This window comes from Argentina anserina, chromosome 5 (genome assembly GCF_933775445.1).
Source record: "Argentina anserina chromosome 5, drPotAnse1.1, whole genome shotgun sequence".
Taxonomy (NCBI): Eukaryota; Viridiplantae; Streptophyta; class Magnoliopsida; order Rosales; family Rosaceae; genus Argentina; species Argentina anserina.
Genome location: NC_065876.1, coordinates 14,110,023 through 14,123,421, shown reverse-complemented (window position 1 = coordinate 14,123,421; position 13,399 = coordinate 14,110,023). Strand labels below are relative to the sequence as shown.

The 13,399-nt window shown below is 35.0% G+C and overlaps 2 protein-coding genes across 2 annotated transcripts; both read left to right on the top strand.

Moving 5' to 3' along the window:
* The first annotated feature begins 634 nt into the window (after window positions 1–634).
* LOC126794716 (protein EIN6 ENHANCER) lies at window positions 635–3,379 on the top strand. Its single transcript, XM_050521484.1, has 4 exons — window positions 635–709; window positions 885–1,062; window positions 1,545–1,612; window positions 2,962–3,379. The coding sequence occupies exons 2-4, from the start codon at window positions 891–893 to the stop codon at window positions 3,091–3,093; spliced, it is 372 nt and encodes a 123-aa protein (XP_050377441.1). The 5' UTR covers window positions 635–709; window positions 885–890; the 3' UTR covers window positions 3,094–3,379.
* A 1,118-nt stretch (window positions 3,380–4,497) lies between these two features.
* LOC126794685 (CSC1-like protein At1g32090) lies at window positions 4,498–11,859 on the top strand. The gene is made up of 11 exons (XM_050521451.1): window positions 4,498–5,003; window positions 6,444–6,596; window positions 7,073–7,208; window positions 7,412–7,513; window positions 7,639–7,758; window positions 7,909–7,989; window positions 8,133–8,473; window positions 8,891–9,136; window positions 9,254–9,578; window positions 10,029–10,262; window positions 11,189–11,859. The coding sequence occupies exons 1-11, from the start codon at window positions 4,687–4,689 to the stop codon at window positions 11,636–11,638; spliced, it is 2,505 nt and encodes an 834-aa protein (XP_050377408.1). The 5' UTR covers window positions 4,498–4,686; the 3' UTR covers window positions 11,639–11,859.
* Window positions 11,860–13,399: the final 1,540 nt, after the last annotated feature.

Below are 13,399 nucleotides of genomic sequence, written 5' to 3'. Positions count from 1 at the left end.
TCACACCTTATATACATATGAATATGATACATTGAGCATGAAATTGCATGGATGATTTATAACAACGTAGAGGATCTATGAGATATAAAATTTTAAATTATTAGGACTTTGCACAAAATTTTAATTATTAGGACCTTATACCACATAGATAATATGATATAAATATTAATTTTTAGTTATAGTGAGTTGTATTATAAGTTAACATGACACGGTACATACTTAACTATTGAGAATTAACAATAATTTACTTTATTTATTTAATCTATGATCCAATAAGACATGAAAAATATGATAATGATCATGAAATGTGTAATTATATAGAAAAATATATTAAAATGTTCAAAAAATTTAAATTTACTTGGTATCGGTAGTGAAATTGAATTGAATTATATAAAAAATTATATTAAAAGAGACATAGTTTTAAATTTATTAGAAATATCGAAAATATCAGAAAATATAAAAAATTCAGACGAAATTAATTTATCATAATAAAAATATATCGACGATAATTTCGATTTTTAAATTCAGATACTAAAAGCAATATATTTTTCTGACTACCGTAAATCATTAATGCCACGTGGCGGCATGCAACTATATATAAAACTCATCAGAGCGCGTGCTTCTTCTGCTCTTCAACCCAAACAACTCCATAGTGTTGGAAAGACAAGGCGGGGCAACAAAACCAAACCCTTCCAAGCAACTCTTCAGAGTAAGCTTCAACTTCACTACTCAAATTTAAATTCATGTGTTTTCTTCATTCCCAATCAGTTAAATTTCCACCCATCTTCAAAGTGGTTCAGTAACTTGTGGGTTTTTGGGGTGATGATTTTGGTGTTGCTATCTATTTTGGAATTTTGAGTTGTAATTGAAATTGGGTGTTGTAGTAAAAAATGGAGCAAGAGGTGATTCAAGCGGAGCTGGTGTTGCCGAGCAAGCTGAGCTTCAAGAGGGTTCAGATGAATGAGAAGTACCCAAAAGGCCAACCCAGAGGGAGATGGAAGCATCTCAAGCAGATCATTCAGGCTGAGAATTACCAGAATTACCCTCCTGATGAACCCAATTGTAAGTCACGGTTAATATCAAAGTTCCAATTTTTACCCCACTTTAAAATTACACTTGTTAATTGAATTGGAAATCACAATGCTTGAGTACTAGTTCCTTCTTGCTAAGTTTGATGTTAATGGTGCTTAATTTGTAGTATAATTAAGTCAAGGCTGTTGCGAGTTATAGTTGATTTCAAGGATTCAGTTTTACCACCCTTCTATTGACTGTTTGATGAACTGAGAATCATAGTGCTTAAGATGGTTTGCCCTTATATTTAAGATTGCTGGTGATGTACTCGTGAGTGTGATACTTTTTATTGTGACTATTTAGGATCTGATTTGCTTGTCTTGTGACAGAGAATCATGTTTAACTTGGTTAGTTTAAGCTTACAGTGGCAAGTAATGTGCTCGTTTGTTTAGGTGTTTTAAAATTTGCTTAATTATTTGCTACTTTGCTTTCAAGTAACAGTTTGCTTTCTTTCTATGTCCATTGATTTGCAGATGTTAATATAGAGTCACCACCATCTATGCATCCATGCAAGAGAATTTGTGATATAACAGGATATGAGGTATTATTAAACTTTTTACAAGATAAGGATAATGTCTATTTCAGTTTCCTAAGGGTGGACTTGTTTGTTAATTATCTGTTTATTCTGAGTTTCACATAATTTTCATTTCATTCACTAAGTTTTACAGAGAACCCTGTCCCTTCACACCATTTGCATTCTCTCTAGCTATGTGGTTGTAAGTGAACGAAATGACTTTGTGGACCTCTAACAATGTCTTGCCTATTCTTTCTGAAGACAACTCTGAAAATCTAAGAAGTTTTTTTTTCACTATTGCTGAGAAATCTGACAGCACCTCATATAGTTCTTATCGAGTGAATGTTTCCAACTAAATATCAGTTTACGTCCTCACAGTACTTACCATGTATAAGTACGATTTTCATTCGAGTGAATGTCAGACAAGGTGTTGCTGTGTTGAGTCCTTTTGTTAGGTTGAGTGCAGTATTAGGTTATTCAAACTTTGAACCTGCTTCTAATATGATTTAGCACGACTGAAGTTTGGTAATATAAAGGAGACATTTAGGCCAAAATATCTCAGGAATGATGTGGTCTGTTAATGAGATTAAATGGTCCATAAGTTACAATGAAATCTGATGAAATACCAATTTTTAAAGTAGAGAGGAGATAGGGTCCTTTACATGGTGATGACAATCTTGTTATTAAGTGGAACATTGCTGGGCCGTGGTAGGAACCACATTATGATTAATACTATAGGTTTTGCTTTAATATTCTACAAGTAAAAAAGCTGTTTAGCTTTACTTTTGAAAAAAAAGAAAGAAAAAAAAGAAGAAAGAAAGTAAGAGATGCTTCATGCGGATAATTAACTAGCCAAGTCATTGTGTTGGACCTTATCTTATGAGGTGCACATGCAACTCATATATAGTCTTCCTTGTATACCATTGATAGTTGACTTCTTTGAGTCTTAGAACTATAAACATAGTCCAAATAATGATACTGTATTAGTTTTCTTATTTCATAATATAGAAGATATAATATTCCATGGAATGGAGCAGGATCCTGGCATGGTGTTAAACAAGTCCTTCCTGATGTGACCTTAAATTGTTAAGAAATAAGAACCCACCCTCAGTACCTGTATATTTGTAGTTGTGCTCATCTATATATATAGCTGGTGAAACTGGGATGAGTTGAGCTTTAGCTGCTCTCTTTTTATGTTTCCTGTCTGCAATTTCTGTTGATGAGTTGGCTCCAAGGAGAATTTCAATGAGATGACGAATTGAGTGATTGCTTCTTGATGTATAAATATGATGCTGAAGCAATTAGTGGCCAAATGTTCATTTCTTATGGCCTTTTCATCTTAACAGCAATGAATAACACATCTGTGCTCAATGCAGGCACCTTACTACGATCCAAGGACCAACCTGCGTTACGCCAATGCAGAAATCTTCAAGCAAATAAGATCCCTTCCCAATGAATATGTTCAAAGATACCTGGCCCTCAGAAATGCTGCTGTGGTTTTGAGGTAGAATCCCTTATTTTTCAGCCGCAGAAGGCATCAGAACTCACATTCCCTAAGTTTGAAACAAGTGGCGCATGCATATGTTGTCAAAGTATTGGATATGTAAAAATAGTATTCAAGTTGCGCATGCATATGTTGTTGTACGCATCTTACTTGCTGAGAGGAGTACCTCCTGACAGAAGCAAGTGGCCCATATAAAAGCATTCATGATTTGCAGTGAAGTCATCTGTTGCGCACACTCAATGCCAATAATAATAATTCACCATAGATGTCTCTTTTTTACTTTTATGTTATATGTTCTCCTTTTTGGCGCCTCTTATCCCTATCTGCCTTTCCCACACGATTGAGCCATTGCAAATTTGCAATCCCTCATCTTGCTTGTGTGAACAATACGTTCATGGATGGAAGATACCTACGTTCGTGGATAGAAAAACAATCAAATACGTAATGATTTGTCGATGTCAATTCGTTCTTTCATGCCTTGTTCCTTTCACTATTTGAACTTCTTAAACACGATTTGACAAAAGAAATCAACGATGAACTACGAAAGAATATGACACCACAATTCAAACTATTAAAACCATGGTGCATGGACCTATGTCGAACTTAGGTTATGATCGTTAGACCTTAATGCAAACACCTAGGTCATTGATACTAATACGTTATAACCGAATTCGGTCATTGACACCAATAAAAGTGAATTAATGCCCCAAACCCATATGGGTTCCAAAGATTTCGACTCTAATGGTAAGCGTCACTTGCTTCACGCCATCATCTCAAACCATTCTGGATGGTACATTGCCTACTGCCTACCAGTCTGGCAATTCCTCCCATTAACAATGGAAAATCTCCCAATTATTCCCTTTTGGCCAGACTTGATTACCTTAACAATAAATTATATTCCTTTCTTCCCATTGGTCCAAAATCCTGATTAAACAAAAGCTTAAGTACCTGATTAGTAGCCGTAACTAAAGCAACCCCCATTATGATTTCATGAGACATCCAGCTTTCCAGCAAAAGATGGGGAAACACTGATAGGGACAAATCACAATGACATCCTTCGCTTTCATTTTCCCCCTAAAAAATGCAAAACATGACCATTTCCTTATCTAAATCAAAAAATAATTAGCACCATAATCCAAATAAATAACAATAATTTAGCACAATAAACCGAACCACAAGTTACAACCCTAGAAGATAAGAAACAACCAGCTCACCATCTTCTTACTCCACTTTACAATCTGCCAAACAAAGATCACGGCTTTGCACATGGAACCAAACAAAACCCCACTAAACATATCAAAACAAAGAACCCATAACAGACAGTAGAAAGTTCCATTTTTTTTTTCACATATGTTACAACACAGTACAGAACTACAGATCACACTGCCATGCCAATCCCACTTCCCCTCCCATTAAAATAGTTCCCAAAAAAGATATATTCTTTCCCTTCTTTACCTGCCTTTCTTTTCTGACTTCCAATTTCCAACTCATTGTTATTATTACTTAAACCTTTTACTTCGCACACCCTTTTTGAGTTTTGGTGTCTCTCTTCTTCCACACTGGTTCTGTTCTGTGTTTTCTGTGTTTTGTTTCTTGAATGGCAACTCTTGGGGATATTGGGGTCTCTGCATTCATCAACATAGTTGGTGCTATCACCTTTCTTCTGGCCTTTGCTTTTCTGAGAATCCAGCCTGTGAATGACAGGGTCTACTTTCCCAAATGGTACCTTAGTGGTCAGAGGACCAGCCCCAGAAGAGGGTCTGGCAACTTTGTGGGCAAGTTTGTCAATCTCAATTGCTGGACTTACTTCACTTTCTTGAATTGGATGCCTCAAGCCTTGAGAATGACTGAGGCTGAGATCATCAACCATGCTGGCCTTGACTCTGCTGCTTTTCTCAGAATTTACATTTTGGGGTACTCATTCTTTATCTATTAAAATTACTTTTAGTTTTTGTGGCTATTTCTTTGCTTTGTTTTGATTCAGCTTTGTGTTTTGAGTTGTATTGTGAGTCAATTCTGAGTTTGACTTGGATAGGAAAGTGTGAAAATTTTCTATTTGCTGTATCTTTTTCTATGAAATTCCAGTCCATATGAAAGGTCATTCCTTTATTTATCTTTGGGATGGAAATAACTATGTTTTTGATTTGATTCCTATGGTTGATATGAATTGAGTTCTGTAAATTGGACTTGAAAAAATTTATGATTCCCAATCAGCTGTGCTTAAAGTTGTTTCAATGGTTGCATCACTTGTCGTTAGATTTTTTTTTCTTGAAATTCTGGTTGATACTTACTTAGGGTCCTGTTATGATATGACAAATATATTTCTTATGTCTGTTAGCATTCTCTGTTACAAATTCCATTTTGTTCCAGTGATTCAATTTTGTGGTGCAACTGGAGAAAGTAACTTAAAGCTGGATGTGTATATCTTTGAACAATTAAGATAATTCTGCTGCCGTTCTCTTTGGCCATTGCATATATAATAGAATGTAATATTTATTTTTGCCTGATTACTTAAAAGCCATATTGGACTTATCTGAAAGTTGAAAAATTAACTACCAAGCAGTTACTATCATATATTTCTCTTCGGCAAAAATTGTTTTAGTGACAACATAGAAGTACAAATAATGGATGAGCAACTTAATGGTGTTCTCTTTAGTTTGATTCAGCTGGCTTGGTCAGCTGTGTTTGACCACGTCATTTTTGTATAACTTGTGTGGTTTGGCCTGTTTCTTCCTTTTTGTTTGTTTGTCATGACCTTGCTGGACTTAGGGTCCGTCATGGTATGCAATTACTTTTCGCTTGTCAGTACAATTCTGCTTCCTTAATAGAATATTGTGGTAATCATTTACTACTGCACGATCTTTTTTATAGGCCCCATGTATTTGGATCCCCTCATGTCTCACTCATTTGCCCTCAAGTAAACCATCTCATACCCTAGTATATCAAACTCACTACAGAATGTTCTTAATATAGTTCATCTTGTTCAACATTTGTTGCACTTTGTCTTTAATAGGATCAGTCCCTTTGACGAGTCTACATGTTAATATCTCTTTCACACAGTTAGGATGTTGTGTTATTTTTTTTAAAAGGCATCAAATCTTATTTATCGTACTATTCTTCATTATAGAGGGTTTGGGCCGCATATAAGATGCAATTTATTCTTATAAAAGATATTTAACTTTTTTTCGGGCTATAGTCAATCTTTCTGTGTGTGTGTGTGTGTGTGTGTGTGTGTGTCATTGTCTATATCTATGGGATCATTTGTTGTTATTATTGATTGGTAGCCTCAGTCCTTTAGATATTGATTCTCAATACGAGGATAAACTTACTGTTTCGTTTTTCTATCACATGCAGCTTGAAGATTTTCATTCCAATGACAATCCTAGCACTTCTTATACTGATTCCCGTCAATGTCTCGAGCGGTACCTTATTTTTCTTAAAGAAAGAGTTGGTTTTAAGTGATATTGATAGGCTCTCTATATCAAATGTGCGCCCCAAGTCAATAAGGTAACTCTGTGTTTCAGAAACCTATAATAATTCATGCTTATGTAATGACTGACTAAAATACGGAGCTGAACTTGTTTTTATTTATTTGAATTTCTGCAAACAGAGACTGTTTTGTGTAAATGTTAAAACAACAACGTGGTTATGCATCCATTTTAATATTTTTAGAGTGCAACCTGAAGAGCTGCTAACTATTCATAGACCAGAGATATCTGATGGATGAGAAAGAATATTATGATTACATTTCCGTTTAGTTGCATAGTTCTTGTTATCTCTTTCCAACGTGCTTGCTATAGTTGTAGTTCTGTAATAAGCACTGTTTTTCCTCTTGAAACTGAAATGCTCCAGCTCTTTAGAAATTTAAATTAATGTTGCAAGATAGATTAGATTAAAGAATCCTTTGGTTTCCATAAAGAGGTGAGAGAAGCAAGAAACTAGCCGAAGAGGAGTTTACAGTAATTTGACATTATACATTTCAGGTTTTTCTACCACATAGGATTGGAATACTTGTTCACGTTCTGGGTTTGCTATATTTTATACAAGGAGTATAATTATGTAGCATCAATGAGGTTGAAATTCTTAGCTTCTCAGCGCAGACATGCAGAGCAGTTCACGGTGAGTGAATCATCTACTCGTGGAAAACTATTAAGAATACTAATGTTATAATGTAAGAAGAATAGAGGTTCTCATACTGATGACTGTAGTTTTGCCTATTAAACAATCTTTTAATCTATAGGCCTATAAGATTAAAGATAGACTTAACCCCTCCCTCTCTCTCTCTCTCTTTCTTAAACATTTTAACACATGTCTTTCTTCAGGTAGTCGTTAGAAACATACCAATTGTCTCTGGTCGTTCAATATCAGACACTGTGGACCAATACTTCAAAAGAAACCACCCGAATGAGTATCTTTTTCACCAGGTAAGATTGTTATAATGAAAATATGGAAGTGTGATGGGTGAATATTTATACAAAAATAGTAATATTTATACTTTTCTTTTGGTCACATATCATAATTCTCATAAGGGCAACTTATTTTTATTCAGGCAGTCTACAATGCAAACAAATTTGCCAGACTTGTGAGACAGCGAGATCGGGTCCAAAACTGGCTTGACTATTACCAGCTTAAGTATGAAAGGCATCCAAACAAAAAGCCAACCACAAAGGTAATTTATCTTAATCCAATATTTCATTTTTTTATTACATCATTAGTGGTAGCATTTGATTTTTTTATCCATTATTATGTGGAATGCACTGGTTCAAAGTTTGTGTATATATATGACTTGGGCATTGTGTATTTTTCTTTGTATTTCCAGCCAGGCTGTTTGGGGCTTTGTGGCAAACGGGTTGATGCCATCGAGTACTACAAACGACAGATTAAAGCAGTTGATAAAAGAGTAAGTTACTAATTTCACTATTCTTTCGAATTTCTGTAGGGCTAGTTTTATTCATGTAGTCCACCATGGTGTGTATATGAGTTGCAAGTGTTCCCTAACCTGTGTGATGTATTTCTTTTTCGTTTTTTGTATTTTTACTTTAGATGACACTGGAACAAGAAAAAATTCTCACGGACTCCAAATCTCTTTTGCCGGTTGCTTTTGTATCATTTAGTTCACGTTGGGGAGCTGCTGTTTGTGCACAGACAACACAGAGCAAGAATCCTACTCTGTGGTTGACCAATTGGGCCCCTGAACCCCGTGATATTTACTGGCGTAACTTGGCTATACCATTTGTTTCCTTAAGCATACGAAAACTTGTAATATCACTATCCGTGTTTGCTTTGGTGTTCTTCTACATGATACCCATAGCCTTTGTGCAGTCCCTTGCAAATTTAGAGGGTCTGGAAAGAGTTGCTCCTTTTCTCAGACCAGTGATAGAATTGTAAGTAATTCAATCATATTGTATGTTTTTCAAATTTCAATAGTATTCTTACTTGTCATAGCCATTGCAGATCTACTCCTCTGCTTTCGGCTCCCTGTTACCGTTCATCTCTTCCTACTGCATATCAAAAACCTTAGTGTTTTGCTATCATATTTTTGAACATGATACCATAGCATTTCTGAAAATCCTTGCAAAGTTTGATATTCTATAAAGATCATGTTCGTAGACAACATATATAATTATAACAGAACTTAATTGTTTTTGTATTTGGAAGTTAATACGGCCTTTTGGCCAGTATGATATTTCTTGCAGCAGCCACTTTTTTTTTCTTTAGTTTTTCATGTTATAATTCCTGATTTTGTGTTATGATTGAGGAAATTAACTATAATTTCTTTTTCTTTCTTTCTATTTTTACAGGAAATTCATCAAGTCATTCCTACAGGGTTTTCTTCCTGGTCTTGCCCTTAAAATATTTTTGTACATTCTTCCGGCAGTATTAATGATCATGTCAAAAATTGAGGGGCATATAGCATTATCAACCCTAGAACGGAGAACAGCAGCAAAATACTATTACTTTATGTTGGTCAACGTATTTTTGGGAAGCATAGTGACTGGAACAGCTTTCCAGCAATTGCATGCATTCCTTCACCAATCACCTACCCAGTAATTTTCTACCTGTACTGTATAGTAAACAAAAATGCTTTGTTCTCGTAGGATAACACTTCAAGAGTGGAGTGAAGTTGTGCAATTGATCTTTATAATATCTTTTACTTGTCATAGGATTCCAAGAAACATTGGAGAGACTATACCATCAAAGGCTACTTTCTTTATTACATATATAATGGTCGATGGGTGGGCTGCAATCGCTGGTGAGATTCTCCGTTTTAAGCCATTGGTTATATTTCATCTCAAGAACATGTTCTTGGTAAAAACTGAGAGAGACAGGGAGAAGGCAACACACCCCGGTAGTGTGGATTTTCCAGAGACTCTCCCAAGTCTTCAACTATACTTCCTTCTGGGTATTGTATATGCTGTGGTTACTCCAATCCTGCTGCCTTTTATACTAGTCTTCTTCGCCTTTGCGTACTTAGTTTACCGTCATCAGGTACTTTTATTTGTCTTTCTATTCGTTTCCTTTTATTATGCTTGTAGCACCACTTTACAAATGAATATGCATGAACACAAAGTTTACTTAAGAATAATTTTGCATGAATTTCATAAACTTGAATGGAATATATAGTAGAATCCATGGGTGAGGAAGAGTAGAAATCTAATTGTGCATCCCCATGTTATGGAAGAGAAATATTAGTAGCCTAATTGTGCATCTCAATGTGCACGGAAGAGAAAGATTTGTATCTTTATTTTCCACTACTTGTAGAGTTTATGTTTTTTTTTTTCATTTTCTGCAAGGAAAAACAATAAAGGTATTGGAATGATAAAATGGGAACTGAAGGCAGTTGTCTGTGCAATTATACTTTCGGATCATAATAACTTAGAAATTGAATATGAAGTGCCTCAGTAGTTTTATATTTATTTCTTCACTGTCCACTGGCAGATAATCAATGTCTACGATCAACAATATGAAAGTGCTGCTGCATTTTGGCCACATGTTCATAGCCGCATCATAGCGAGCTTGTTGATATCTCAACTACTATTGATGGGCTTACTAAGCACAAAAAAGGCTGCGAACTCTACTCCATTTCTTGTTGCTCTACCTATATTAACATTATCATTCCACAAATATTGCAAGTATCGTTTTGAACCTGCATTCAGAAAGTATCCACTTGAGGTAAGCTTTGTATTTATTTTTGGATCAATTGATTTATTACTCTTCTTATTATCGTCTTTACTTTATAAGAAGTTGCTCACTGTGATAAATAACTTAAAAGTTGGAGATATGCATACATAAGAGCTAATGCTAGACAACATATTGAAGATTAAACATAATCTCATACATTAGGAGTTTTCTTGAACTTTAACCACCAGCAAAACTTTTCGGCATATTCTGTGATGAACCTTAAAAGGACATTTACTTTACCAATATCCATTAGCTGCCTCCATGGAAATAATGAATAAATAAGTATTGGATGGGATTCTGCAGTAAGTCTTCCACCTGCAAGTGGAAACTTCCCTTGACAAATGACAGAAGTGGAATAGTTTAGTTGAGAGTGGCTGTGCTGAGTTTAACATTACTGTTCTGTTATAGATTGAGGTTATTCATAATTTTGAGGTCCTTGTTACATTATTGAAGTTGGTTAGAATTGACTGGGCTTTTATATACTTGAGTAACCTTTATTTTTGAGTTTTACCAAGGTAGTTGGCATACTTCAGTACACAGCCAATGTGGCCCTTTGCTCCCTTTATTATATGATCAATCTACGAATTGCAAAGTAGTCTAATAACCCGGTTTAATATAGTCCAGAATGTTTGTGAATGGCAGATGCACTAATAGATAGTTATACAAAGTAACGTCCCTTGGTCACATCTCTAACTTTGATGGATAACATCTCTGTTTCTGTGGTTTAGTTGATCTCTCTACAGTTGTCTTGTATGAACTTATACTTAAGTGTCTTGTGTCCCTTTATTTTATTTATTTTGATAGATCAATATGTCATAGGCTATAAATTTCTCCAAGGTGCTTTCACCCTGTCTTCATATAAGCATGTAACTTTTTTTCAAATGCTGATGGAGATTCTTTCCTTGTTTCAACCTCAGGAAGCCATGGAAAAAGATGAATTGGACAAAACTACGGAACCTGACATAAATTTAAAATCATACTTGGCTGATGCGTACTTGCACCCTATTTTCCGGTCATTTGAAGAACAACATGAGTCTGTTAAAGTCAGAGTAGACAAACAAGAAACTCATACTGCTGCTGCTCCCAGTGCAAGTGAAATCAGTTCCCCATCTCCACCTCATGATATCAGTTCGTCATCCCCGCCTCATAATGTCCATCATGTTCCATCACAGTACGCCTATTACCAATCCTCTCCACCCCAATACTCATACAGTTCGAACTCTCCGCCTAATTATGTGTATCAGTCAACCTCTCCGCCACATTATTCCTACCATAATGAAGAACCTCAACCGCATTACATGTACCATAATGAAGATCCGCCACCCCATTATGGTAGTCACTATGGCTACCATAATCAAGAACTGTGAACATTAAGTTGCTGGTATGCTGACAGGAACTTCTAACCATGGCATCTTCTAGTCCTAGCTGCTTGATGCTGCTCATTTTTCATTTGCCTTGTAAATGAGTGTAGTTTGGTTATGCGAATTGAAATATTACTGGATGCGATTTTTGGTACTTGATTATGAACAACTTTAGGGCGGGGACTCGCCTCCTATATAGATAGCTTAAAATGCTATTTCTACCAGAAGACCTTGTCCCCTTGAAGCCATTGTAAAGTCATGTTAATCAATGGCTCTTATTCGTCCATTTTGAATGGTCTGGTGTCATCCTCTTTCCCTTTTAATGCAACGGATATAATTCTGAAAATGGGGCTCAAATTTGAGTGACAAAATCATAGACGGCTCAAATTAATTTAGTTTTTTTTTCAAACATAGAATTTCCAAAAAATGAAAATCGTTTATTCAAAAAAAAAATGAAAATCATCATTTGATCAGATCTTGTTCACAACAAAGCATTGATTTTTTTTTTATGATACAACATGTTCACACAAAATAAAGCACACCACACAAAGAAATCACACTACACAACGAAACAAACAAACTAGTACTTGTTTATATTGTTGTATCCAAAAATACAACCAAACAGGGCTAACTCATAAAGTTAAATCACATTACACAACAAAATTAGGCCACATTTATTCGGTTATATACTTATATGTCATCGACGGCGACACAACACATTCCGAATAATTTGAGACTTGTCCGGTGATAGCAACGCTATTAAGATGAATTAATATGAAATCATTTTTGACTGGAAATTAATATATTTTTTGTGTGAAATAAAACATGTTAAATGATAAAGGGAAGGAGTTGTAAATGAAAAGCAAAAGTGAGATCATTCGTGGGTTAATTTGTGAAATTGGCTTCTATGCATAGATTCATGTTACTTGGATAGTTGGATTTACATGGAAACTTTTTTCTTATCCGTTAGACCGAGTAAAGATGATAATAGTTTTAAGTTGCTGGCATCATTTATTCATTCTTAAGAGAAGTTTTTTGCTAAGTGCCAACCAAATTATTTTTTAAATAGGAATCATATAGTAAGTACTAAGTACCATTTCCATATGATGTCCTCTATTATAATATTTCTCACTTTTTCTATTTCATAGTTCTAACTACGTATTTTTGTGAAAGTTACCGGCAACACTTTCACACTTACATTCCCGACTTTCGATAGCTTGTGGTTTGTCATTTTGACTTTTCCCTACTTGTAGCTTTTCGATGTAATTCGAGTTGACATATCCATCTAATATATATCAATGGAAGTTCTTATTCTCAAAGAAAAAAAAATGAACAAATGTCTTCAGACTACATGAAAACTTATTCGGGGTTCATTGTTCCTCTCCAACCGAACAACCGATCTGTCGATTCCAATAATGCTGCAACTTGGAAATTACAAAATACAGAAAATGAGATCTATATTAGCATTTAACAAAGGTAACGTTTGTATGAAAAAAGAAGCTAAAAAACTAAGGTAACGTGTCCAGTCCTTCTCATTAAATAAAAAAACAACACTTGTTCAGTCAATGTCAGTTAAAGAACATATCGATTGTTATTGTGCGACATTTCATAACACAAACTCCTCCTTCCTTCTATCCTTCCTACATTTGGCGGTTGATACTATGCCTTTCTCAGTACCTTGCAACATAATTCATTTATTTTCTGCTCATAAATAATTGATTTCAGTTTCAGAGCTCATAAAATTTATGATTCCCATTTTATTCTGCT